This window comes from Leopardus geoffroyi, chromosome D3 (assembly GCF_018350155.1).
Source record: "Leopardus geoffroyi isolate Oge1 chromosome D3, O.geoffroyi_Oge1_pat1.0, whole genome shotgun sequence".
Classification (NCBI taxonomy): domain Eukaryota; kingdom Metazoa; phylum Chordata; class Mammalia; order Carnivora; family Felidae; genus Leopardus; species Leopardus geoffroyi.
Window position 1 is genome coordinate 14080200 of NC_059339.1, and position 23825 is coordinate 14104024.

General features: G+C 48.6%; 1 protein-coding gene and 1 long non-coding RNA gene across 6 annotated transcripts in view; one reads left to right on the forward strand and one right to left on the reverse strand.

The window, feature by feature from the left end:
* The window catches only part of NOS1 (nitric oxide synthase 1), a 184413-nt gene that overhangs the window by 12221 nt on the left and 148367 nt on the right, over positions 1–23825 (reverse strand). For 3 of the 4 annotated variants that reach the window (XM_045456924.1, XM_045456926.1, XM_045456925.1), the window contains exons 16-25: positions 23222–23280; positions 22166–22267; positions 19779–19895; positions 15897–16071; positions 12344–12482; positions 11810–11888; positions 5756–5949; positions 3897–4066; positions 1153–1363; positions 359–446 (exon numbers count right to left, since the gene is read on the reverse strand). In XM_045456924.1, the coding sequence (XP_045312880.1) occupies positions 359–446; positions 1153–1363; positions 3897–4066; positions 5756–5949; positions 11810–11888; positions 12344–12482; positions 15897–16071; positions 19779–19895; positions 22166–22267; positions 23222–23280 (1334 nt within the window). The remainder of the gene's footprint in view (positions 1–358; positions 447–1152; positions 1364–3896; positions 4067–5755; positions 5950–11809; positions 11889–12343; positions 12483–15896; positions 16072–19778; positions 19896–22165; positions 22268–23221; positions 23281–23825) is intronic. The other variant, XM_045456927.1, reaches the window with a different exon arrangement.
* Positions 9199–10833, forward strand: LOC123587307. 2 transcript variants are annotated; one of them, XR_006707223.1, is made up of 3 exons: positions 9199–9863; positions 9962–10057; positions 10275–10833. It is a non-coding gene; the product is annotated as an uncharacterized LOC123587307 (long non-coding RNA). The 2 variants fall into 2 exon arrangements; XR_006707222.1 differs by having other exon boundaries at positions 9199–10057.

Below are 23825 nucleotides of genomic sequence, written 5' to 3' on the forward strand. Positions count from 1 at the left end.
TAGGGTGGCCGGGAGACATCAGATAGAATTTCCACAAGGTTGCCGATTCCAGGAAAGCGGATATTGCGTTTGCCCGGCCGTCTCCTGCAGCCCCAGCATCCAGCCCAGGACATGCACTTGATACATATTTGTTACCTTGACCTGACTTGAACTGGAGGTCTTGCCCAGTTTCTGCTGCGTCGCCCTCCCATGATCCCACTGACTTAACAACTTGGAGTGATTCGGAGTGTTTGCTGATCTCAATTCTGTCTGACTCAGCCATTTCTCTGGAACCCGCGGGGCTGGTCCACCTACCCCACCTCAGGACATCCATATGCAGATTTGGGACAACGGTCATTCCTTTTCAGTTGCCACTCACCCTCTCACGAAACAGGGGACCACTTCGTCAGTCGGTATCCGGTTGAGCCAGGAGGAGCACACGCCGTGGTGAATTGGTCCTTCTCCATCTAGCAGAGGAACCAAGGCGGTCTGGCGCGCCTCCTGTCCCCAAGGTTCCCCGTCCCCGGCTTCCCCGCTCCCTCCAGAGCAGAAGGCCCAGAGCCCCATGCCAAGTCTGTGCCTTGGAATTCCTTGTCTGGACATGGTATGGTTGGGGTGAGCTCACGGCTGTGAAACCGCCCAGGGTTCCTGTGGGTAAGGGTGGGTCGGATTCAGATCCTGCCACTGACTGAGGTCACGGTCAGTGTGCTCTGGGTGACCTTCCAGGATGCCGGTCTCAGAGCTCCCCCGGGCACTGTGCATTTTAACTGCTTTATCAAGGAGGGAAAATACAGGAGGAAAACGCTAGGGTATCTGACTGACCTACAGCCAGCTGGACATCACGCAGCAGGGAGCTCCCCGCCCCGAGGGATGGGTGGGGGTGGCTTGTTTGAGTCGCTGCCTTGGTTGGGGGGGGGGTGGCGATGAGGAGATGACAGTAAAAGGGCTCTCAGGCTTGGGGAGTAGAGAAGAGTTTCAAACGCACATCCTTCTCGCTTCCTGATTCGGCACCGGGTTGGCTCTGCCTGAAGGGGCGATCCACCTGCCCGGCCCCTTTCCCAGCTCCTGGCCTTGGGGATGGGTCTCCTCCCTGGGAACTTGGGATTTGGCAGACCTGCAGAGGCCCCTGGGGGCAAACGCAGACCCGGAGGCTCTCCCAGTGCCCTTGCCCACCTCGGGTGTGGTAGGAGACAACGGCCACGGTGAGGTGCACCTCGTCAGGGTACATGTCTGGGGAAGAACTGATTGAATAGTATCGAGGCTGCAGCAGGGACAGCTGGGTCAGGAGCAGGGTGGTGGGCATCTGGATGGACGGGAACTCTTCCAGCACCTCCACGATGGTGGGGTTCTTGCCCCATTTCCATTCCTCGTACTCCTGCAAGCCCTGTGCCAAGGAGAGGGACACAGGACTTGCACCCGTCCCGGTACACACTTCCAACGAGGGCATCAGGATGTCCAGGGAAGGTAATGAGCCATCATAAATGATGGCTAACATTTATGCAGTAATTACTCCGTGCCAGCTTTTAATTCTTACGACCGTATGAGGCAACGGACAAATATGGACGCCCTTTGGCTTTAAGGCAGTGATTCTGGGTTTTGAATCCAGGTGGGGGGTGGCAGACTTCAGCCTGACAGGGAAATGTGGCTTAACCACCTGTTTCGTAGGAGCCTAGGAGCTAAGAGTTGTTTTTACGTGTTTGAACGGATGGGAGCTGGGGATGAAATCAAAAGAATACTATTTCATGACACGAGAATGTGATATGAAATTCAAATCTCTGCACCCACAAATGAGGTCTGATTGGACCCTGGCCACGCCCACTCACTTAGGTGCTGTCTATGCTGTTGGGCTATAACGGGAGAGTTTATGGGGTTGCGATAGAGACCTCAGGCACCGTGAGCCTCACATACTTCCTACCTGGCTGTCTATGGGAAAAGGTTGCTGACACCCACTTTAGGCCGTGTGGCCCCAGAATCTGTGCTCCCAACTATTATAGGTCCTGCCATATGTAAAGGTCAAGAGAGAAGGACCTGGAAATGGAAGGAGTTGTGACTCGTTGATACAGAACTCAGCTGTGATCTGTGAGTTTGCAGGGCTGGAGACGATGCATCTGCAGAGAGCATAGGTCAAGTTTAAGATGGTGAATGACAGCCCCAAAGGAATAGGTTAGGGTGTGGTGGACCATGTTCAGGGGCATGTGGACAGCACAGCCCCTCTGGGGCTCTGGAGTTATTTTTCCTACATCTCAGAAGCTGCCCTGGGCATTCCCTTATTGCTTAGAGGATGCTCAGACTTTGAGGAATAAAGCCTATTATAAGTGCATCGTATAACAAAGCTTTCCCCCATGTTCCTAAAGGCGACCCTTGCTCTATTGATAGGGTATGGCACCCTTAAGGACGTGCCCCCCCACCCCCAGACCTCCAGTCTCACTGATCTCTAGCTTACAAGGGTGCAATTAGCCAAGAGCCTCAGGAACTCCTGTCTGAAATGGACACCCACTAGAAACAGACATGGGTCACCAGTGCTGGTCCTTCCGAAGGCAGCAGCTGCCGTTCTAGATGCTTCCATTCAAACTTCTTCCCTCTCCTTCACTTGGGGTCAGACTTGTTAGAGGTCTGATGGTTCTCCCAGCCTTACCTGAGTCTTTGCCATTTTTCTCTCACACAGGTGTTTCCCTTATTAAAAATCCTTACTCATTTAACCCCACCTTAGAGTTTGCGCTCTTTGGAAGAAACGGGCTAAGACATACAGTTTATCAAATTCTACTTGAAATCATCCCGTCCGAACAGTACTGATCTCTGGTCCCTCTTCATAGCAGCCCCTGACTCATGAATTACACCTTTAAATTAAAGTTATGCATGTACACAGTGTAAAAAGTGAAACAATTCTGCAAAGCTTATGATGAAAATTAATGCTCTGACTTCTCCAATCTGTTTCCAACTTTCCAGAGTTAACCCCTTACAACTCTCTATAAATGTTCCTTTTGGTGTTACTTTTCTAACTTCTAAATACAGGTGATCCTCAAACAACACGGGTCCCTCAAACACATTTTCTTTTCTCTAACTTACTTTATTGTAAGAATACGGTATAGACTACGTATAACATACAAAATGTGTGTTAATCGACCGTTTATATTCCTGGTAAAGCTTCCAGTCAATCGTAGGCTATATTTGGGGCAATTCTGGGGGAGTCAAAAGTTATATGTGGATTTCTACTACATGGGGGGTGGTTAGCACCCTTAACCCCGGTGTTGTTCAAGGGTCGACTGTAATATGCATTCTTTGAATTAGCCTCTTCCTCTCTGCCCATCATTCAGTGCCCTCTCCTGGACAGCAGAAGAGAGCTAAACCAATGTTGCTTAGTGGAGAGGAGCGCCCACTGGGAGAAGTCTGGGTGGCCCCCCTGGGTAGGATTCTACTGAGCCAGGTTTTGCAGCAGCTTGGGGCAAGGAAGCCCTAGGCTTCAAAGCAAGGATGATAGAAGGGTTTGTTTGATTCATTTTACCATCAGAGGGGCTCCTATATCTTGCAGTCCTACCAATAAGTCCTCTGCTTTGGGAAAGGCCTCTCTCTAAAACAGGGCAAGTGGGATTCTCTATTTCTTTTCCTCCTAAGTATGGGCTCAGATAGAACTCATGGAAGCTCAAGAGTTGCAAAGGAAGGAGGAACAAGAGTTAGCACAGCAATTTCTACTAGGCCAGAGAACTCTGAGATTCAAAAGAGTTACCCTCGTTCTGTCAGACCTTAGAATGAAGGGAGATGCTCAGGACTAGCCAATATGGCGGCCGCCTGCAAACAAAAATTGGCAACTCTTGCTCAACCCTGCCACCTGCTGGACAGCTGTGGTTATAGTTCTATAACTCTCCGCCAACTAGGAGGTGAAAGGTGCCCTTGGGGGTTGTATGAGGCCAGGGACCCACCTTGCTGAGGACCAGCAGTCGCTGCTTCTCTTTCTCGCTGGTGGCCAGGGACGCAAACTGCTGCAGCTGCAGTGGCGTGGGCGGCGTGGTGATGTCCAGGTAGTACTTGAAGGCCTGGAAGATGGTGCAGGGCGGGAGGCGGTGCTCATCTGTCCAGTTACTGATGACGCCTATGGAGGTGAGGGGTGGACGGGGGAAGGAGAGTCTGAGCTCCGAGGGCTTAGGTCCAGGCCAGGAAGGCCAGATTTGCTTCTGGGACAGAGGACGGGGCCGGTGAGCCTTGGCTTGCCACCTTCCATGTTCCACATCTACACCCAGGGTTCTGGGGACCACGCGATCACCTCATCTATGCAAGGCGCATATGCAAAATCAATCGAGCAAACCAGTTCAAAAATAAAAAGAATAAACCATTATTAAAATAGCATGAGACAGTCCCGTGGCATTCTATGCAGTGAGCCCCCCTACTGAACACAAGCTATGGGTCTATTTTGGCTCTGTCTGCCCTCTCATGGTGCCAGCCTCTCAAACCTCTCAGTGGGACTTCAGTATTTAAAATTGCAAACATACCTAACACTTTCCTAGCACTTTCTCTAGGCCAAGTGCTATTCTCCAGTAATTCATTTAGTCCTTACAACAATCCTAGGTGATTGGTGCTATTATTATCATCATCCCCGTGTTGCCACTGAGAAAAAAGGAAAAAGCACAGAGAGGTAAAGGGATTTGCCCGAGGCCACACAAGTCATAAGTGTGAAGTCAGGCAGCACTGCTCCAGACCTCGTTCTGACTACTACACTGTAGGGCGTCTGTGTAATTTGCACCTGATATAGCCCCTAAACACAAGCCTTTACTTTATATCAGGGGTTCAACCCAAGATAAAAAAGTGCTAGTCCAACACCAAGGAAGAACTTGGCTGGGTAGGATTTATGAAGATAAAGTGTTGTCTCTCCAAAGTGGTATCTTTCTTCTTCTTTTTTTTTTTTTAAATGTTTATTTATTTATTTTGAGCAGAGGAGGAGCAGAGAGAGAGGGAGAGAGAGAGAGAGAGAGAGAATCCAAAGCAGGCTCCATGCTGTCAGCACAGAACACGAACCGTGAGATCATGTCCTGAGCTGAAATCAGGAGTTGGACACTTAATTGACTGAGCCACCCAGGCGCCCTCAAAGTGGTATCTTTCGGTGGGCTTTTCAGCAGGGCTCTGACCACATACTATTTCCACATTCTGCTCTGGCGGTACACCCTAACTCCTTCGGAAAGGTGATATGTCACCAAATCAGGGGCTGTCACGTAAGGTCACTGTGGTTCCTCGTACCTGAGCCCTAGGCTTACCTGCGCCTACTGAGCTGAAGCACCGAGACCCATTTGCCTGTGAAAGTTCTTCAACAGGAATGTCAAGGATGGTCACAGAAACGACCGGAACCTGATCTAATGAGGCCAGAAATGTGGTTCAACCTCTAGTGGGCCATCGAGCTGCATATAGTGCCTTTTCATTTTAAGAGGAGGGAGGGGCACTCAGCTGCTACTTATTTGGTGGGCAGTGAGGCGGTGGTGATGAAGGCAGGCAGAAGCCCCTGCCCCCAGGGATGAGCTATGGGTGTCCTGGTATCATGGACGCTGGTCCATGGACGCGGGCTCAGCCAGTTGGGCCAAGGTTGTTCAGCCATGAGCCCGGGAGGAGTTTTCAGTCTCAAAAACTGGAGGTGACAGAGACCCATTCTGCCACCTGGCACGGTGATGGGGAAGAAGGACGGGTCTCCTCTCCCCCCCCCCCCCCCCCCGACGCACTGCCCCTGGAGCCCCCGGGGGAAGGGGAGGAGCCTCGGGAGCAGCCGGGTGGGGTGCCCGGCCCTGGCCATAGTTACCCAAAGCCGTGTTCCTCTCCACCAGCAGTTCCACCTTCACCAGCTGGTTGACTGGGGGAGCATCTTCCAGCCGCTCCATCAGGGCGTTCACGAGGTCCTCGCGGTTGCCAGGGAAGACGCCCAGGTGGTCCCCAGGCTGGTACTGCAGTTCCTGATTCCCATTGGTGTGGAGACGCACGAAGATCGTTGATCGGCTGGAGGGGAAGTCGAGGAACAGTTGGGTAAGGGTCACCAGCTACTGCCTCCTCTCCTTGCTCCTTTGTCTCTTCTTGTGGCTGCAATCCCCCTCCTTCCATTCCGCGAGGCCCCAAGTCCTCTGCCCCCATCATTCCACACCACAGCTTTTGGCACCCATGAGCTCCGCATTGCAAATCCAATGGAAAGTTCCGAGCGCTCCTCTTGGTCATGGAAGACGCACTGGGCATATCTGCTCACTTCCTCCTTCTCAACTCCTTTGTCCTGGATTCTAGCACCCCAGGCTCTCCTGATCTTCTCTCCTTGGCGGCTCCTTCTTGTCTCCCCAAACTCTGGGCATGAGAGTACCTCAGGGTTCAGTCCTCAGATCCCTTGCTTTTCTATCTTCCTTCACCTGCCTTTCTCCAAACCACTTACCGCCATCTGCCCTCTAGTAGAGTTTACATCGTCATGTGGTTTGTGGTCTGGCCCCCTGCCTGCCCCCCTGGCCTCCAGGGCAATGTAAATTCTAGACGGCAAGGAATCTGCTTTCTCCACTGCTCTATTCCTGGCAAATAGGACCGTGCATGGCACATCGTTGGTACTCAAGAAATATTTATTAGATGAAGAGACCTCAGACTCCCAGGGTTAACCAGCCGCCATAACAGACTCTGTTCTCAGTACTAATTGGGGTTCTCCCAGGAACCACTACCCCATTGGAGCCAAGGTAGCTGAGTCCCCATTCTGTGTAATGCCGGCTCTCCTGGGAATCCCAAGCTCCACCCCTCTTCTGTAAGTGGAGGGTCCCCATATTGTCATGGAAATGAGAAACATAATTGGTCTTTGTTATGTGCAAATCCACCAATATAAGTTTGAGAGATCTAAGGAGAAAACGCAGAGAGAAATTTATTTATATCTGTCAGGTACTTCTCTTTTGCATTGGTTTTTGAATCTTAAGGGCAGAAGGCGTATGCCAAGGGAAGGCTTCAAGAATGAATTCACAGACTACGATCATTCTGGTCCTTTACAAAGTTTTAGTACAGATCCACCTGGAAACTTGGGGGCCCCATCACCCTTTGAAAATCAGATTCTTTGTACTCTTTGAGTCTGCATTTCGACCTGCTTTTCTTCGTTGCTAATTGGTTCTCAGTTGATAGAGACCCTTCGTATTCAATGTGAAGTTTCTACATTCTCCACAGAATGTAAATCATCACTTGAATAGATCAATGGGACTCGCTATTTAAAGGAGTCTCTGGCACACCCAAGAAGCCTTTTGTGCTGCAAATAGCCACCATTATTAAAAAGAGTTGTGCTGGCACATTCACTTTTGCAAGTATTTTCTTGAAGCAAGGCACCCCCCGTCCTTAGTCTGGTGGGGAAATTGGTGGCTGAAATTGTGAATGGTGCTGTCAGGGTCTGGGGTCCCATTCTCTTTTCCTGGACAGATTTTGCTATCCCTGGGACACTAATCTTGTCAATTATAAGGACTTGCTCGACTGATTCTGCTCTGAGTTCATAGGGATTTCTGGTTCCTGGAGAGCAAAGACATCATCACCTCCTGCCAGTTCCACGATCGGAATTAGCAGAGGCTGAGAGCCAGCAGGGGGCGCTGTGGGGCTGCTCATTTCGGAGCCTCTCGCGCCAACCACAGGAAGCCTTTGAAAGGCCCGCAAATCAATTCCCACTTTCTCCTAGATCATCACGATTTCTTTCAGAAGTATATTTGCCTCCGTTCTGGGCGGTACAAAATAGAAATGCGGAGGACCCGTACTTGCTGAGCTGGCTCACGTTCACAGTCATTTCTCCCAAGTCCTCCTGAACGTGACATAAGGTGGTCAGGCCGCCAAGGGGCAGGAATGGGGAGGCAGCTGGCAGGTTAGCTGGGTGGGCCCAGGCTGTGCCCCAGGCTGGGAATTTAACCCGGGGGACTCTGCAAGCCTCTGATCAGGCATGACTTCCTAAGCCCAGCGCTGAATGGCTGCGTGGCCCCAGGACACCCTGATGGGCTGCTCCTTGAGACTTTGTGGGGGCAGCAGATTTCCCCCCAACCCCTTCCCAGTTGCACTAACCTGGAGACCAGTTGTCTTAAATCTCAGTTGGGGGGGGGGGAGGGGTTTGTAAGAATTGTATAGGATTCTGTAAGTTTTTTTTTTTTTTTTTTTTTTTTTTTTTAAGCTTGGGACACATATGGGCCTTTGAGAAGTACAGAGAAAGGGGAGAAAGGGAGGGATGGGAAGGTAGCAGTCATTTGGAGCCTCACCATCCCCTCCTCCAGAGTATCCACTGCTTGTGATTTATATCCACGCACAGAAGCATAACACACACGTGTGCTTGGCAGTGGCTCATTGACGGGCTCACAGATGAAACAACAGTCAGCTAACATCCAGCATTAAATGGAAAAAAAAAATAGCTACTTTCATTCTTCAGTGGAAAGAGTAAATATTGTAAGTTTCAAGTTTCATTCGTTTAGCAAATTTATATTGAGTGCCGGGCACTGTTCTAGGCACTGGTGAGACAGTGATGGACGCACAACAAAGTGTTCTATTCTCATTGAGGAGCAACTTAAAAAGGTCTCAGAGGGGGTTGGTGATGTGGATGGGTGGGTGGTGATGGGCTGGGCCGAGTGACCATCAGATAAGGATGGTCAGGGAGCCCTCTGTGATGTCACATGTCAGCAGAGACCTGAACAAAGAGAAAAAGGCGACATGCAAAGATCTGTTTGGGAAGAGTGTGCATGTGCAAAGGCCCTGGGGTATGAAAAGGTGTGGCATGTTTGGGGAAGGGAAAGAAGGCTGGAGTGTTTGGAGGTGGGAGAAGGAGATCAGAGAGCCGGGCAGAGGCCAGATCACAAAGGCCTCATTATGACCTGTCATGGCAAGAAGTTTGAAGGTCTCCTCAATCCGGTGAGAAGCCACTAAAGGGCTTGAAGCAGCAGAGGATTCAATTTACGTTTTTAAAAGACTGGTCTGGCTGCCGTTTGGAAACGTATCTTTGAGAGAAAAGCCAAGACACAGGGAGACAAATACCATTGATGAACAGGGCTTTGCTCCAGGTGGCAGCTGTAGGTCTGAGACGAAGTTGAAAGCCAAGTCCCATAGGACCAGAGGACCGGCTGTGAGCTGGATGTGCAGTGTAAGGGAGGGGCAGGAGGCAAGATGGACGCTTGAGTTTTTGGGTTAAGCCAAATGTCGATGTTCTCTGTCGAAGCGGGAAAGTTGGAGAGAAGCAATTTCATCCGAGGCGAGACACGAATCGAGAGCTCCCCCACCAGGAACTGTCCGTCGTAATGTCCTGCCACCCTCCACGATGCCTCAGGGCTCAGGACCCCTGCTGCACCTTGGCTCCTGCCAGCCTCTGCCTAGACGCTCCTCCTTTGTCCTCATTTCCTTTCTAAAGCCTACCCTGTGTCTTCCTTCCTCCTTCTGATATCTGGGACTTAAGATCACCCAACCCGATTACCCATTACCACTCCATTATATCTGCTTCTCTATTGTTTGCTAATTGGTGTACCTAGAAAGTGTATCTCCTGGCCAGGCAGTAACCGTGGTCATTTTTCTCTTTCGATGAGGAAGAGAAATTGCAGGTCACTTTGCCTGCAATTAAGGGTCTGTGGGGCGGAGAAAGTTTTGTGATATCTTGCTCATGGCCCCAAAACTGTGACTTTGTGCCGACTTGGGCAGGGGGAAAATGGGAGAGAGTATCATACTTTTTGACTCAATCATCCTTTTAAAAAAACCCCAACTTATAAAGCTGGAGATGGCAGTAAGCCTGAAAAGAGGTACTGTTACGGATTGTGCTTCTCAAGACATAGACACCTGTATACAATCTGATTCTTTTTGTGTTCCTTCATGACTGATTTTAATACTACGTTCCAGGTCCTAACCTTGCTGGAGTATTCTCTCCCTCAGCATAGAGTCAGCTGTCCTTTCCAGAGGTGAGTGGGGGTTATTCTGGGACTTAGCATGCAGAACATTTGCAAAGGACCTTGCTTTTTATGGTTTAGGGAGTAATTTTTGTGATCTGGTTTTTCAGAGCTTGTTGCTAAAGGAAATTTCCAGTGGATTCTCGGTCCCTTCTCCTCTGGGCTACCAAAGTCATCGCTTTCCACAGGGCAGACTGGGAAGTAGGGTGCGTATTTCAAATACAGAGTCCCTCCCTGTATCAGAGATCATTATGCTCCGAATGTAGCATTTAATTAATTATTCAAAGGGATTAATTTCCCAATCCATTTCTTTCTTGCTGGAGGAGCTAAGAGAGAACATGAGAGCTCTGGGGGCTTCATCCTGCTGGTAACTTTATCAGAGGTTTGGAGCCCACGTAGAAAGCATGCATACTACATTTGCAGGTGTTTGATGCTGGGACAGACAAGGAAGAGAAGGGAAACGTATGATACGCTAGCTGCTTTGTGCACCTTGTCCTTAATACAACGGCTTTGCAATGCTCTTGAGGTCACATGTGGAGCCATCCAGCATACAGACTTTGGAGTCAGAGAACTGAGTCTGCGTGACCTTGGAAAAGTCACTTGCATTTTCTGATCGCCATTCTTCACGTTTAAAGTGTTGATGGTCAGAGGAGCACCTACTTCCTGGGCTGGTCAAAGAGTTCTGGGAGATCCCACACAGAGAGCAGTCAACACAGTGCCCGGCACACAGAAAGCACTAGCTAACCATCAGCGATCTTTATGGCCACCACTCTCCTTTGACATAAGGAGACGGGGCTCCGAGGCCCTGAGTGACTTTGCCCACGGTCACACAGCTGGTGTGCAGCAGAACCCAGGGCTGTCCAGCTTGCGAGCCTACTCTTTGCACTATGCCATGTGCAAAGAATCAAGATTTCAAAAGAGCGTTGTGGGCTGTAACTGGAAAGTGAAAACAAAAACGCCTTTCAACAGGGATCGATGCAAAGGACTTCATTAAGGCCACAAATACCTTTTACTCAAGGACAGTGATGGACGGACCTGGCTCCATCACTCTGAAAACACTCGATGTCTAAGAGCAGCAAGGATGCAAGCTTAATGCGAGAGCAGCGTGGCAATCAGGACAACGCCTGACATCTTGGGCGGCCTCAGGGTGTCCCGCTCAAACGGGGGGTGGTGGTTATAAGGCTACAAGAGCCTCGGGGCACGTGGCGGCTCCCACAGGTCCTCCACTGCACTGTGACCAGGTCTGAGAACGACATCCCCGGCAGGGCACAGCGTGTCCTTTGACGAACGCGAAAGGCTCGGGAAACTAGGCCTTAGGAAGAACGACGGGAAGGAATCAAGACCCCAGGAGAGGCTGGTTGGTGGCTTTGGCTCTTAGCGGATCTCCCATTTGGAAGAACTGAATCTGGTTTGGGTGTCGCTCGAGTATCACCGGGGTCAAAATGAAGTGCTAGGAAGATGCCCTCTGGTCATAGCGAGAGTAAGATGATCTCTGAGAACCTGCACTTCGAAACACAGCGTGGGCTGTTTTGTGAGGTGACGAACCTCCTGTCGTCCCAGAGGAATTTCAACAGAGTCCGGGTAGCCAGTTTTCAAGACTCCACAGAGAAGAAGGACCCACAAGGAGGAAATGTTCTCTGACCGGGATGCTGGGGTGCGATGCACGTTAGCAGTCTGACAAGGGTGCGGTCTATATCAAAAATGCCTCATAAATCCTTCCTGTTTCTGCTTTCCGCCATGGTCACCACCATCTCCGTTCCTGGACCTTCTAGGTCAGAGCTTGGCAAAGGGAAAGCAGGAAAATCTCGATGCTGCAAGGCAGCAGGGGGGGTCTCCGTGGCACTTGGAATAGTAACGGGGAAGCCAGTCCCCCGAGCCAACCAGGACTCTCTGCCCCGATCGTGGGTGACCCCCGGAGCACAGGGGGGTGACCCCGAGCCAACCAAAGGTGCTCCTACCTGGATTTAGGGCTCTGAAGGTTTTGGCGGCTGAGGAGTCGAGCGGCCGAGACCCGCTTTTTGTGGACATTGGATAGACCTGCGGGGAGCAAAACAACAGTCTTCCTGAGATGGGGTTAAACTGTGGTGGTGCAAACCCTCCAGCTTCTACTGACCCTCTCTTCACACTTCCACTGTCCCCCAGAGTGAAGCCAAGAGGTGAAAGAAAAGACTCTGGTGGGGGGGTGGGTGGTGCCGGCTGTGGAGAATGCGAAGGAAAAGCAAATCGGGTCCAGCTGAGTTGAGAAGAAGAGGTCAGAGTGACATCCTCCTGCTGGAGGGAGGGACATCCAAGGACACGCCTGGCTGAGCAGGGGTGTGGGGGGGGCGCTGGCAGTGGACTTGTTTTGAGAGGATTGCACGAAAGGTAAGCAATGAAACCCACCTCCTCTAAGTGGGTGGAGGTGAGAACTCCTGTCTTTCCTGCCCCTCCCCCCCCCCCCCCCCGTCTTGCGTGCCTCCCCAGGAGCGGGGGGGTGGGGGGGGGAGAGGTACCTTGTGTAAGTTCCGGAGCTTCGGCCACGTAGGTGAGGCGGAACTTGTCTCTCTTCCAGCTGCGGTCGTTGCTGATGAGGGAGTTGTTTGCCTTCTCAATGTTGACGTCATCTCCCACGCAGAACACATCGCAGGCTGCCTGTGGCACACACAGGGCTTCCGGTGACCTCTTTCAGCCAAGAGGGACTCTCCACCAACAGCTCCAAATCATGACATGAATCCCTCCATCCATCCATCCATCCGCCCATCTGTCCATTCATCCTTCCATCCCTCCGCCTACCCACCCATTCATCCTTCCACCCTTCCTTCCTTCCACCCCCCCTTCTTCCCTCCCTCCCTTCCTTCCTTCCTCTCTCCCCCTCCTTTCCTTTCTTTTTCCTTCCTTCCTTCCTCTTTCCCCCCTCTTTTCCTTTCCTTTCCTTTCCTTTCCTTTCCTTTCCTTTCCTTCCATCCTCCCTTCCTCCCTCCCTCCCTCCCTTCTTTCCTTCTTTCCTTCCTTCCTCCCTTCTTTCCTTCCTTCCTTCCTCTCCCCCTTCCTTTCCTTTCCCTTCCTTCCTCCCTCCCTCCCTTCCTTTCCCTTTCTCCCTCCTTTCCTTTTCTTTCTTTTCCTTTCCTTTCCTTTCCTTTCCTTCCCTTCCTTCCTTCTTTCCACCCTCCCTCCCTCCTTCCTTCCACCCTCCCTCCCTTCCTTCCTCTCTCCCCCTCCTTTCCTTCTTTCCTTCCTTCCTTCCTTCCTTCCTTCTACCCTCCCTTCCTCACTCCTCCCTCCCTCCCTTCCTTCCATCTATTCATCCATCCATCTGTCCATCTCTCCATCTACCCTTCCTTCCTTCCTTCCCTCCTTCCATCTATCTACCCTCCTACCCATCCATCTCTCCATCCCACCACATACCTGCCAGCCAATCATCCATCAATCCATCCACTAATCCATCCAGTATTTTTTGAACGCCTTTGATGTGCTGGACATATCATATTTACTAATAAGTTTAGGATTTAACCTCTACTTAACATGTAACTTCTACGTCATTTATTCCTAAAACCAATATTTGTAGAGACCTAACATTAAAAAAGAAAATAAACACCTTAGAATTTCCCATCCATCTTCCTCTAAAGGTTTAAAAAATTACATTAAAAGCAGAACATACTGAATGTTTGAATACCTGCATATGAAATTTTCTTCCTTTTTTTCCTTTTTTTTTTTTTTTTTTTTTTTTTTTTGCCAAGTTCATAAGTTCTCCGGCTTTAGTGGTCCTAAGAATTACTGTTTGGAATTCAGGTTTTTGGAATAAAAGCCACGGATAATTAAAAAGCTTTTAAGGGCAGATTTAACCCTTTTTTGGCCTTGCGTTGATTTTCAGACAATCTGAATGTCCATCAGTTGATGAACGGCTAACCAAAATATGATATATACGTACAGCAAAGTATCATTTGGCCATAAAAAGCAATGGGGTACTAATATATATATTGCAATGTGGACGAACCTTGAAAACATGCTAAGTGAATGAGCCAGTTTCAAAAGACCACATATTATATGATTTCATTCGTATGAAATGTCCAGGACAGGCAGCTCCCCAGAGACAGGAAGTAGATTAGCGGTTGTCAGGACTGGGAGTTTGATGGGAGGGGGGTGGTGATAACCAAAGGGTATAGGGGCTTGTAACAGACCCTGACTCTGGGGCATTCAATCGAAGTTGGCTGACGACGTCAAGAACCATAGTTTTCTCAAGGTAAAAAGAGCCGAGTTATCTCAGTTCTCCTCATCTAGGAAGAAATCCAGAAAGAGGCTTATGGACACAGCCTCCCCCCATAAATATCCTTCTAGCTCAGGGGCCTCAGTTTCCCCTCTTTCTATCTGCATTTACATGCAGGACGGAAAATGCCAACTGGATGATAGGCAGCTACCTAATCCACTTTCTCCTGGGGCTGCTGAAGAGAATGCATTCCAGGGTGGAGGAAGGAGCAGGTGACAGGTGGCAGGTACGTATTCATGGCTTTCTGTTTTTCCCAGGATGGCCAATCGAATCATGCCCCCATGCAGATAGAAGGCCATTATTCATTTCTTCCCCTGTGACCTCATGTCTAGAATAGCCCTGTGCAATACGAGGTTCCATCATGATGGGAATGTTCTGTGCTGTCTCATATAGTAACCAATAGCTATTTGTGGCTGCTGAAAATATGAAATACACAGCCAAGGAATGAGATTTTAAATTCTATATGATATGTGTATATTAAATAGAGTTTTTTAACTTCTATTTAATATGTGTATATTAAATAGAGTTACATATTTAATGAAAAATTAAAATTTTATACATCTATTATAGTATATAAATATATTTAATTATTTTATGTAATATCAATATAGTTCTGCAATTATGCAATATATAATATTTCTGTCTTCATATACGATATTATATATTATAATTAATCACCTAATTATTTCTATGTACATATACATATGCAAATTTTTTAAAAATGTTTATTTACTTATTTTGAAAGAGAGAGGGGGAGGAGGGGCAGAGAGAGAGGGAGAAAGAGAGAATCCCAAGCAGGATCCACTTTATCAGAGCAGAGCCCAACGTGGGGCTTGATCTCATGACCACGAGATCGTGACCTGAGCCGAAATCAAGAGTCAGATGCTTAAATGACTAAGCCACTCAGGCGCCCCTAGAAATTTTTCATGTAACATAAAATTCATCACTTTCAAATGTACAATTCAGTGGGTTTGAGTGTATTTACAAAGTTGCACAACCACGACCACAATCTGGTTTCAGAACATCTTCCTCCCCCAGAAGAGGCCCTGTACCTGTCAGCAGTCACTCCCACTCTCATGGCCCCAACCCCCTAGCAACCACTACTCTAATTTCTGTCTGTATGGGTTTGTCTATTGTGGACACTTCATTTAAATGGAATCATAGACCTTCTGTGTCTGGCTTCTTGCACTTAGCATAATGCTTTCAAGGTCCATCCACGTTGTAGCAGGTATAAGTTCTTTATACTTTTTATGGCTAAATAATATGTCACTGTAGAGACATACTATATTCACTTGTCCATTCATCCTACTGAATGTGAATTCATTCACATTTACATTTAAATAGCACATGGGGCCGGCAACTCCTGCATTGGTCAGCAAAGATCTAGCTCAAGAGGGATAAGTATGTCAAAGTAGACAAATCGTTGAGATCTGAGTTCCACGTCGAGGCACAGCCCCCTGGTGTGGCTAACCTACTTTATGGTTTTTTGTCTACTTGTCTACCAAATGTAAGCATGGGATGGATTCCTCCCAGCTGTGAAATTCCAAGAGCACAATGTTTTATAGACCAACTCCTTGCCCATGATGCAGGAGGTTAGATTCTGGGTGAAGAATGTATGTTTGAAGGCCACCCAAACTCATGTGAGTTGTTTAAAGCTGTATCCTGGCTGGACACACGGTGGGGAAACACCAGAAGTTCCCTCAGGTTTCTTCTATTTCATATGGTGTAGGCACTCTGTCTTTGGAGGTCTCAGGGGTCATGACTTCTCCCCCTGGGTCTCTGGGATCTGGGCAGGTGGTTACCTTGAAGACCTTCTTGGCCCAGGTCCTGAAAGCCTCTTCCTGCCCACAGAGCTCGTCTCCCTCCCTCATCTTCAGGATCCTCTCTCCTCCCAGCTCCTCCAAGAGGGTGTCCACGGCATGTCCAAAGGCGCAGAAATGAGGGTAAGCCCGGGAGCCAAGGCCAAAGACGGAGAACCTGCCGAGGAGACAACAGATGGTCTGTGTTAGGGGACTGTGGGGCATGAGGGGCTTCTGGTTTTATGGACTCCACGTCTCCCCTAAATTCATATATCGAAACTGTAACCCCTGATATGGCTGTATTTGGAGATGGGGACTTTAAGGTGGTAACTGAGGTTAAATACAGTCATAAGGATGGTCCCTAGTCCAATGGGACTTGTGTCCTTAGAAGAAGAGGAAGAAACACCCAATAGCATTCTCTCACTCTGAATGTGCACAGAGGAAAGGCCATGTGAGGGCACAGCAAGAAGGCAGCCGTCTGCAAACCAGGAAGAGAGGCCTCATCAGAGACCAATCTTACTGGCACCTTGATCTTGGACTTCCAGCCTCCAGAACTGTGAGCAGATAAATTTCTGTTGTTGAAGCCACCCATTCTGATATTTTGTTACAGTAGCTTGAGCAGACTAACACATCTGGCATCTCCAGAAGCATCTCCATTAGCCCATGGTGGTCAGACAGCCCCAAGCCCACCTGGGTTAGGCCATTTTTAAAAAATCTGGGAGCCCTTGGGGCCTCTTCTCCTCTCCTTCTGGTCTCTGCAAGGTATGACCATCCTCAGGAGAAAATTCCCAATGGTCCTAAGGAGGATGAGCTGGGGATAGCGATGACCCAGAACCATTGGCTGTGTCTTGTGTGCCCCTTTCTAAGCTGGAGAAATTAGTCTATTTTATGGGAGGGCTTGGATTCTACAAGGGACACAAGCAGATTAGTTTTAAGTACACAGGTAATGAAAACCATAACACGGAAGTCCTCAGGGACCTGCATTAACGAGATCAGAAGGCCTTGCCATTAGCACGTCAAATGTTCGCTGTGTGTTGACTAACTGGAATTAAAATAAAAACTTAAAAAACCCCACATCAAATGTTGGTGTGTAAACAGGTGCTTCTACAAGGGGATGGAAGACTTATAAAGATGCTGACTCCACCCCTTGCAATGTCTCTGGCATTAATTTGCCTCACAAACCCTCTCTGCATAGGTACCACCAAGAAAACGTGGCTGCTTGGATCAGCGGGGGTCAGGTTAATGAGATTTTCCTCTCTGTGAAGGTGGTGTGGCCTTGACTGAGGTATGAGAAGGGAGGGCTGTGTGTCAGATGGCCGCTCTTGCGGCCCGACTGTCCGACTGACACTTGGTCCTGGCTGTGGGTCTCGACGTCACTGGGACAGAAGTGACAGGTTCACACAAGTGGGACGAGAACGCCCCACCCCACGTCTTTCCTAGCCTGGAGTTTTCTGCTGGAGACTGTCATCTCAGACAAGCCCAGGCGTGGATCTGTGCGGGCTATTTCATACTGTCTCTGCCTCTGCCTCCCAATCCGTTTGTTTAGAATGAAGGGGTCAGGTTGGCGAAAGATTGAGATGGGGGAAGCAGAGAGGAGGAGGGGAATCTGGGAAGGGACTCCCATTCTCTCTGTCATTGGAGAATGCACTTGACATGGCTCTGGGGGTCTCACGGGTCAGGTAAAGGTTAGCATGGGTTAACATCTGCTTTTAATTGCACATGCATGCTTCCTCTCTGGGCCTCTTCTCCTCTCCTGCCCTTCTTTCCCTGGCTGTAGAGGCTTTCTAAAGAAAGCACATGGGATTAGGCAGTGTTTGCCCCCTCAGCCCCCCTCCCCCACCTGCCCGCTCATGCCCTTCCTGGAGGTGGGTTCCTCACCTTTTCCTCCAAGGGTGATGGTGTGACAGGAGAGCTGATAACTAGGAGTGGACTGGTTGGAGGGGGGCCAGGAACTTCTTTCCCAAGCCACGCCCCCCTTAACCTCAGTCCAGTGGAGACTGGAAATTCCCAGCATGAGTAATGGCTTTGTGGTTAAGCCGTTGTTCCTCAAACATGCGATGTTTACGTTCACGACGTCACCATATGTGACCACTGCTGATACTATTATTTGCTTATTACCGCTGTTTAGCTTGCTTTGAATTTGTCTTCACCACCTCACCAAAACCACTTGTGTTCACTAGCAGATGGTTCGGGTAATTCATGCATTAATACGTTTCCCGATGCACCTAAAGACCTGCCTCCCAGTCATCTCCTAGACTCACGTTTCCATTATGACCTTCACCTGGGGGTTTCAAACTTCCCATTTTAAGCCTCCCAACCAGGAATTGGCAAACTTATTAGACATGGGGCCGGAGAGTAAATATTTTTAGGTTTCTAGGCCAAGAAACAAAATCGAAGCTGTTATGGGGATGCCTTCGTAACAGAGAGAAAACAAATTCCTGCACGTTTTTATTGATGACATAAAAATTTAAAAAATTATTAATTACAGTTATTGAGGATGATTTTTTAATAATATGTCTACCTATGAGACTGGGGTTCCTTGTTTGGGGGGGTGGGTGGCATTTTGCTTAATTGGGGTTCAACGGTAACGGTTTCTATCCTCAAGTGAATTGCCAATGTTCAAGTGCAAAAACCACTCCCAGCTCATGGGTTGTGTAAAAACATACAGTGGTCAGGCTGGATTGGGTCTCCAGGCTACAGCTTGCCAATGCCTGCTCTGAGCCGTGATAGATTCAACAAGAGAAAAACGGGTCCGGCCGTCAACGCACAAAACTGGTGTTCCAATGTCAAACTAAAACAACGCACTGATGTCAAACCCCATAGAAAATAACACCAAGGGTGAACCCGGATGTACACTACGCACTTTGCGTGATGATGATGTGTTAGTGTAGGTTCATCAACCGTACCAACGGACCCCTCTGGATGGAGATGCTGCTGGTGGAAGAGGCTGTTTCTGTTGGGGGAGGGGATATATGGGAATTCTCTGTATCTTCCTCTAAGTTTTGCTGTGAACCTAAAACTGCTTGGAAAAAATAAAGTCTATTACAACGTGCACTACGGGGCATAAGACTTCGATATCCAGGGCCCCTTGTGATGTGTACCATCTACTGAGCACTGTCCTGAGCAGGTAGGAAAAGGTTCGGTCAGCAAAGGTCGGAAAGATTTGTGGCCAGGCCCGGATACTCAGTGTGCATCAACCTTGTTTTCACAAACATCTGTGAAACCAGGGATCTGCAGTTTTCTTTCTTTCTAAATGCTCATTGGACCGCATTCCCAACTGTTGAAATATAAAATATCTGCCCGTATCCCATATAAAATGATCTCTTGGTATGTGACCACTGCCCTTTGGTAAACATGGGGTTAGGCCAGTATTTTTTGAATCAGACTGCACATTAGAGTCACTTGGGGAAATTAAACAAACAAAAAAAAAAGGCAATACTTGCCCAATTCTAGACCAATTACATCAGAATCTCTGGAAATGGGGCTTGATTATCAGTATATTGCAAACATCTCCAGATGATTTTGATGTGTGTCCCAGGTTGAGAGCCACTGGGGCATGGCAGGGTGTCTCCAGAAGTTTCTATTAGGTGTAACATATCATTGGGAAGGGCAGCTTACTGAGTAATTTCCAGGGATTAACATCCTTCGGCACAAATGATGTGCTGATGACGGGGCGAGATTTGGGTGATGGGGCTCTGACAGAGTGTGCATAGGAAGGGGTCTGGGTAGTGTGCTTTAATGGGGCGAGGGGAGTCCCCAGAGAGCTAGAGTGCAGCTGGTTATTCAAGAGACGGACAGGAATACAAGGGAGGAACCTTAAGCCCACTTTGCAACTAAATCCAGTTCCCCAAGATGGCTTCCCTGAGGCCCTTGACCCCTGCTCACCTCACGTTGGCCAGGGGTCCAGCACTCTCAAAGTTGTCTCTGAGGTCTGGCCCGTCGCCTGATGATTTATGGGAGTCAGAATACGAGGAAACACTATTGAATCGGACCTTGTAGCTCCTGCCAAAACAGAAGAGACCCTGTGAGCTCTGGCTTGGAACCTCCCCCTGAGGTCCTGTTTCAAGGACCTTCTCTTGCATGTTGGTTGAGACCATAACACTTCCATGGACTCTTCCAGAATGGATAAACTTACCCACCACTAGAGCTAGCCATCTGCACATGACCCCACTTGTATTTAAAGAGATTTCCGACCATACTCAACTCAGGGATCTTGAGAGCCAGACAGCCAAAACGATTTAATTGGCAAAAAAGTCACGAATAGATCAGACCACCCCCTAACCATTAGAGAACGCTTCGTTGCTTCCCAAATTTTAACAAGCACAAGAATCATCTTGGGATGCTGTTAAAGTGCAGATTCTTTTTTTTTTTTTAATTTTTTTAATGTGTATTTATTTTTGAGAGAGACAGAGCATGAGCGGGGGAGGGGCAGAGAGGGAGAAGGAGACAGAATTTGAAGCAGGCTCCAGGCTCTGAGCTGTCAGCACAGAGCCGGATGAGGGACTCGAACCCATGTGCTGTAAGATCATGACCTGAGCCGAAGTCGGACGCTTAACCGACTGAGCCACCCAGGCACCCTAGAAAGTGCAGATTCTGATTCAGCAGATCTGGGCAGGGCCTAAAGTTCTGCATTCTAACAAGCATCCAAGAGGCACCAATGCTGCTGATCCCCAGACCTCACTTTGAGTAGCCAGGAACTAACTGGTGATGTCCACTCTGGTATCTCTGTGTGGCTATTTAAAAAAACCCTTTTTTTTAATGTTTATTCATTTTTTGAGAGAGAGAGTGGGGGAGGGGCAGAGAGGGAGACACAGAATCCGAAGCAGGTTCTAGGCTCCGCGCTGACAACACAGAGCCCAAGGCGGGGCTCGAACCCACAAACTGTGAGATCATGACCTGAGCCGAAGTCGGACGCTTAAGCAACTGAGCCACCAGGCGCCCGTACATGTGGCTATTTAAAAGTAAAGTTAAATTGATTCAAAATAAATACAGTTAAAAATTCTGTTCCTCACTTGCACTGGCCACATGTCAAGTGCTCAAGGGCCCCGTGTGGCTAGTGGCTGCCCTATCGGATGGCACAGACATAGAGCATTTAGAAAGTTTCATTGGATCGTGCTGGACAATTCCCATTCAATACTCTCTCTTCATCAAGTTATGGTCCTTGGATGTTTCAAGGATCTGTCACATTTCCCATTTCAAGTCAACGTGGATAACGTTCCGCACTGAGACATGGCATAAAAAGAGATTGAATTTCTTATTAAATGATTTTGAAGGGGAAAGAAGATGTTACTGGAACTCAGACCTCAGCACGAGAGGCTCAGGAGCTTTGAGACTTCAAAAAAAGATCCAGTTTCCCCATTTTCCTCTAAAAGTGGTCAGGTTTGTTCTCAGACAAGGCAAAAACAAAATAAAAACAAAAACAAAATCCCCAGACCAAAAAAACGAAACAGAACAACTCCCCCCAAAACAAGAGACCAAAACCAAAACACAACAGCTCAACAAATATGAGTGCAGAAGACGAAAGAAAAAAAAAGACACTGTGCATTCTGGCAGCAGGGTTTCTAAGCTGGATGTTCTTCAAAGTTTTTGTTCCAGCATCAGGAAAGTTCTAAATATATGTAAGTGTATTTTCTGCCCTAAAATAGTCTCACACTGAGTCACTTCTCCAAATAAGTCATGCAACATATCAGGGGGTGGCTGTGTTGTTAGTGTGGGAGGGATGGTTGATGGTTGTGGGTTAAAAATAACAGCACATGTATTTGTATGAGGTTTGCGGTTTTTCCAAATGCTTTCCTCTTTGTTTTTATCCTTTGATCCTCTCAACAAGTCCCAGAGGTGGTCAGGGCAGAGATGGGTTCTCCCCATTTGGCAGATGAGAAACACTGAGGTCCAGAGAGGTCAAACGCCTTGCTCAAGCCTGCTTAGTGAGTTAGTGGCACAGCCTGGGTTAGAGGGCAGGTCTCCTTGATACCCAGAGGTGGCTTTGGATGCTTGGGCATCGGACATGCGTGCACATGTGCACAATCACACACGCCTTGCGCACACACGCCTGCATGCACATATGAACGCGGTATATACATGTGCACGAACGCATGTGCACACATGCACAGGTACACACACATGCACACACGCACACACATGCACGCACACGTGCACATAATGCATGCCTGCACACATATGCACACGCACACATATGCATGTGCACACACACGCACGCCTGCACACACATGCACGCGTGCACACACATACACACATGCACACACGCACTCTACCTCTGCTGGCTGTCACGGGCTGCAGCCAGACCATGGACTTCTGTGTCACCTTGGGGGAGGGGAGGCCCTTTACGGGGAAAGAAACGCAAGGGTTCCGGGTACCTAGAGGGGAGAATGGATGGTGCCCTCTCTCTCCCTGAAGGAGGGGTGAGGGGGAGCCTGTGATGGCCACCTGGGAAAGAAGGGCAGGGAGAGCGAGGACTAAGGTGCTCATGGTCAAAGATGACCGATCATGAGGGACTCAGCTATCCCTTGGATATGGAACGAACGTATATGAGTTTGGCAACAGGTGCTTGGCTAAGAGAAACCCAGGAGAGGTTTTCCGCAGACCGCCGTCTCCAAACACCAGTCAGCTGTGGCGTCTGCTCTGCTCCATGCTGGAGGAGACGCCGTGTTGGCCTAATGGAAAGACAGCTCAACATGCACACGCTATATGTTGTCTACTTTAGGGGGGACTTACAGGCTTCGCAAGGGTGGTCATCATTACAGGTATTTGTCACCTTAGGAAATATCTTTAGAACCCAACCTGACCTTGGGATGCGATTTCAGCATGAATGTCTTTTGGCTACAGGTTTTTTTGGTTTGTTTCATTTTTGCCTTATGAGGTATCTTATCTACTGAACTCAACCTCTACATTAGCTACAACTCCACCATGAGCGTCTGATGGAAAAGTTTTAGGGAAAGGAGCTCACTTTTGCTGTTTTTGAATGTAGTTTCCAAAGGGGAAAGATAATAAGAATTGGTATTTACATAGGGCTTCTAAGTTTTCATAAGACGCTTATAGCTATTATATCTATTTTCTCCTTTGATTCTTACAAGAAATTAAGGCAGGTATTTATATGGACAAGGGAACTGAGACATGGGGCTGTGAAGTTACCAGAGAAGCCAAAATATCAGCCCCAGTAGACTCCAGACACCCACCAGCTAAAAATGCTCACAAATGGGCTTTAGGTCACAAAACCCAGCCAGAACCCAAATGTGAACCCCAGATGCCAAAAGACAATCTTCAGTTACCCACAGAGTATGTCATGTGACCCTGGAGGGTCATTCACTTACTTCCTTTCCTCCTGCACGGAGTTGGGGTGCCTCATTTCCATCAAAGCACAGCCGAATTTCTGGAAGCCAAGAGAGGAGTAAAATGTGAAGCATGGGTCTATGAACCCAGAATAGGGTAGGGCACTGAGCATCTGGGGTCCTGGCTGGTAAAAGAGGAGCCTGATGCCTCTGGGGGCCAGGATGTTAGAGATGGTTAGGGGTTCAGGCTGGGCAGCAGATGTGTGTGAAAGGGCCAGCTGATAAAAGGGCTACAGTGTGTGGACCCCCAATTCCCAGCACACAAATCCCCATTATGGCTTTCTCTTTACACATTTTTTTTTAATGTGAAATTTATTGTCAAATTGGTTTCCATACAACACCCAGTGCTCATCCCAACAGGTGCCCTCCTCAATGCCCATCACCCACCCTCCCCTCCCTCCCACCCCCCCATCAGCCCTTAGTTTATTCTCATTTTTTGAGTCTCTTATGGTTTGCCTCCATCCCTCTCTAACTTTTTCTCCCCCTTCCCCTCCCCCATGGTCTTCTGTTAAGTTTCTCAGGATCCACATAAGAGTGAAAACATATGGTATCTGTCTTTCTCTGTATGACTTATTTCACTTAGCAT